The sequence below is a fragment of the Crocuta crocuta genome, unplaced genomic scaffold (assembly GCF_008692635.1).
Source record: "Crocuta crocuta isolate KB4526 unplaced genomic scaffold, BGI_CrCroc_1.0 scaffold458, whole genome shotgun sequence".
Taxonomy (NCBI): domain Eukaryota; kingdom Metazoa; phylum Chordata; class Mammalia; order Carnivora; family Hyaenidae; genus Crocuta; species Crocuta crocuta.
In genome coordinates, this window is record NW_027531908.1 from 80,022 (window position 1) to 82,404 (window position 2,383).

General features: G+C 68.1%; 1 protein-coding gene across 4 annotated transcripts in view; it reads left to right on the plus strand.

Annotated features, from left to right (window-relative positions):
* The window catches only part of STKLD1 (serine/threonine kinase like domain containing 1), a 23,299-nt gene that overhangs the window by 17,824 nt on the left and 3,092 nt on the right, over positions 1-2,383 (plus strand). For 2 of the 4 annotated variants that reach the window (XM_077774629.1, XM_077774630.1), the window contains 4 exons: positions 207-347; positions 1,159-1,287; positions 1,765-1,893; positions 1,972-2,100. In XM_077774629.1, the coding sequence (XP_077630755.1) occupies positions 207-347; positions 1,159-1,287; positions 1,765-1,893; positions 1,972-2,100 (528 nt within the window). The remainder of the gene's footprint in view (positions 1-206; positions 348-1,158; positions 1,288-1,764; positions 1,894-1,971; positions 2,101-2,383) is intronic. The other 2 variants (XM_077774631.1, XM_077774632.1) reach the window with 1 other exon arrangement.

The following is a 2,383-nucleotide window of genomic DNA, read 5'->3' on the forward strand; positions in this document are numbered from 1 at the left end:
GCTTCGTGGGGGGGGGGGGGACACTTGTGGCGATGTGCTCCATGCCAGGAGGGCAAGGCTTTCTCCACCTTGGCTTTCTCCACCTGAAGTAGGGGCACTGCCCCCTGCCCCCGCCCCAGCCAGGGAGGGAGCACACCTGCCTGCCCCCTGTCCCGTGAGCCCAGGTTCGGGAGGTGACCCTGGGCTTCTTCCCTCGGGCCAAGCAGCGCTGGCACAGGACCCAGCGGCTGAGGTGCCAGGTGACAGCTCTGTCACCTCCGTCCTGCTGAACTGCCTGCGGATTCACCCGGAGTCGGAGCAGCTCCTGGTCACGGTCTATGGCGTGCTCACCATCATCTCCAGCCAGGGTGGGTGCGCCAGGCCCTCCCTCTCCCGGGCGGAGGCTGGGGCGCTGCAGGGGCACGGGGTGACGCTGATGCCCCGCCCCCCTCGGGATGGCACAATCGTGCTGCCTGCAGCGGGGTCTCTTCCACGCGCTCGTCCTGTTTCCTCTCCCGACGGGAAGCTTCCATTCGGCAGTCACTTGTTCCCTCCACAAACACGCACAACACTGACTGGCTGCCAGGTGCCACCATGGGCTCCACTTCCCAGAGCACCTGGGCTCCGGGAGCCACCAGCCACGCAGGCCATCGGTGGCCGGACAGGGGATGCCGCAGGGAGCGCCGTGACCCAGGGCCCTTGGCGCCTTACCCATTCCCACCTTCCTCACCGGGTGGGCAGCCCTCTCTCCAGCGGGAAGCCGGGCCCGTGAGCCCCAGGACGCTCACCTGGAGCCCCGTGGCCAGCCAGGGGCAGGCACCCCGCCCTCTGCTCCTCACCACCCTGGCTGGATCCCCCTTTGGGGAGTGGGCGGGGTGCTAGGAGAGGGCACCACGCGACAGCAGGCGTATCACCCGCCGGCAACGATGCAACCACGCTCTCGTCTCAGGAGGCGCAGGCCCGCTCTGTGCGGTCGGTCCCGCGAGGCCGGTCCCAGCCCAACAGTGGGATGCGCAATACTGGGCCTGGCGCCCCAGGGGGTGGACTGCGTCGTCCCGTTTCTGGGCCCCACGCTGCGTGTGACTGGCGCTGAGTAGGCGCCCAGAAACCCGGGGGGGGGGGTAAGGACAACAGACGGAGGGGGCTCTCCGGGGCCCTCACTCCGGGGCTCGCCCGCAGAGTCGGCCGCGGAGGCGCTGCAGCAGGCCGGGCTGCTGGAGCTTATCCTGGAGCACCTGAGAACCTTCCTCACAAACAGGGACATGTGCATCAACGGCCTGAGCCTGCTCCGGGCCCTCCTGGCGGCCGGTGAGGGCCCTCCTCCTGCCCGGGGACAGCTGTCCTCGCTGCTCCCTGCTCACCTCTGCAAGCCTTCGAGGGCCTCCGCGTCCTGTCCCTTAAATGCTTCAGGGCAAGAGCGCACAGAGGCGCCTGGAAGCAGGGGAAGAGCAAGGAGGGAGGGGGCTCCCTGTCTGGACGGGTGGGTCCCCCCGACTCTGGGGGCTCCTGCCCTGGGAGCCCCTCCACCTGCCACCCATGCTGGGGTTTCCTGGGCAGCCCCTGGTTTCTGAAGGTACTTGGCGCCGATGCAGAAAAGGGGCGGGGCCGCTTCCTCGCCTCCAGGCCCCTCTGGCCCAGCGGCAACAGGGCAGCGGGTCCCGGGAACAGAGGGCTCCAGGCCACGGGGCTCCCGTGTCCTTGGTGGGAGGCAGGGCGCGTGGGGTCACATATACAACAGGCACCCCAGGGCGAGGTGTCCCCTCCTCCTTCGTGTCCCGGTCCCAGCCGTCATTGTGGACAAGACCCCCTTGGAGAGAGCCCCAGTCCTCGTCGCTGAGGTGCTGGCCGCCTACCCCACGGACGTGGAGATGGCCGAGGCGGGCTGCGCGGTCTTCTGGCTGCTGTCCTTGCTAGGTGAGCGGCGGGGCTGGGCCGCGCCTCCCCCCCTTCCCCCTGCAGCAATGCCGCGAGGCCTGACCGCGCCCTCCGCAGGCTGCATCAAGGAGCACCAGTTTGCAGATGCGGTGACGCTGTTGCTGCGAAGCATCCGGCTGTGCCAGGACAGAGTCCGGCTGGTGAACAACGCCTACCGGGGACTGGCCAGCCTCGCAAAGGCGTCCGGTGAGCCGGGGGTGGAGGGNAACGGAAAAGTCAAAACAGGAAAAGGGCAACCTATAGTCCCATCATCCAGAAGTTGCTGTGGGGACTTTCCATGTACCTCCTGGTTTTGTGGGGGCTTTAGCCTCGTGCCGTGCTGTGAGTCTCTCTCCGCGTCCATGAACACCCCGCCCAGGTGTTAGGTCTGCACAGGTGTCCCTACGGGCACAGCTTATCAGGACATCCCCGGAGACAGGTCCCCCCAACGTGAGCGCCGGCCGTTCTTGGGGGGCAGTGCTAGGCGCCG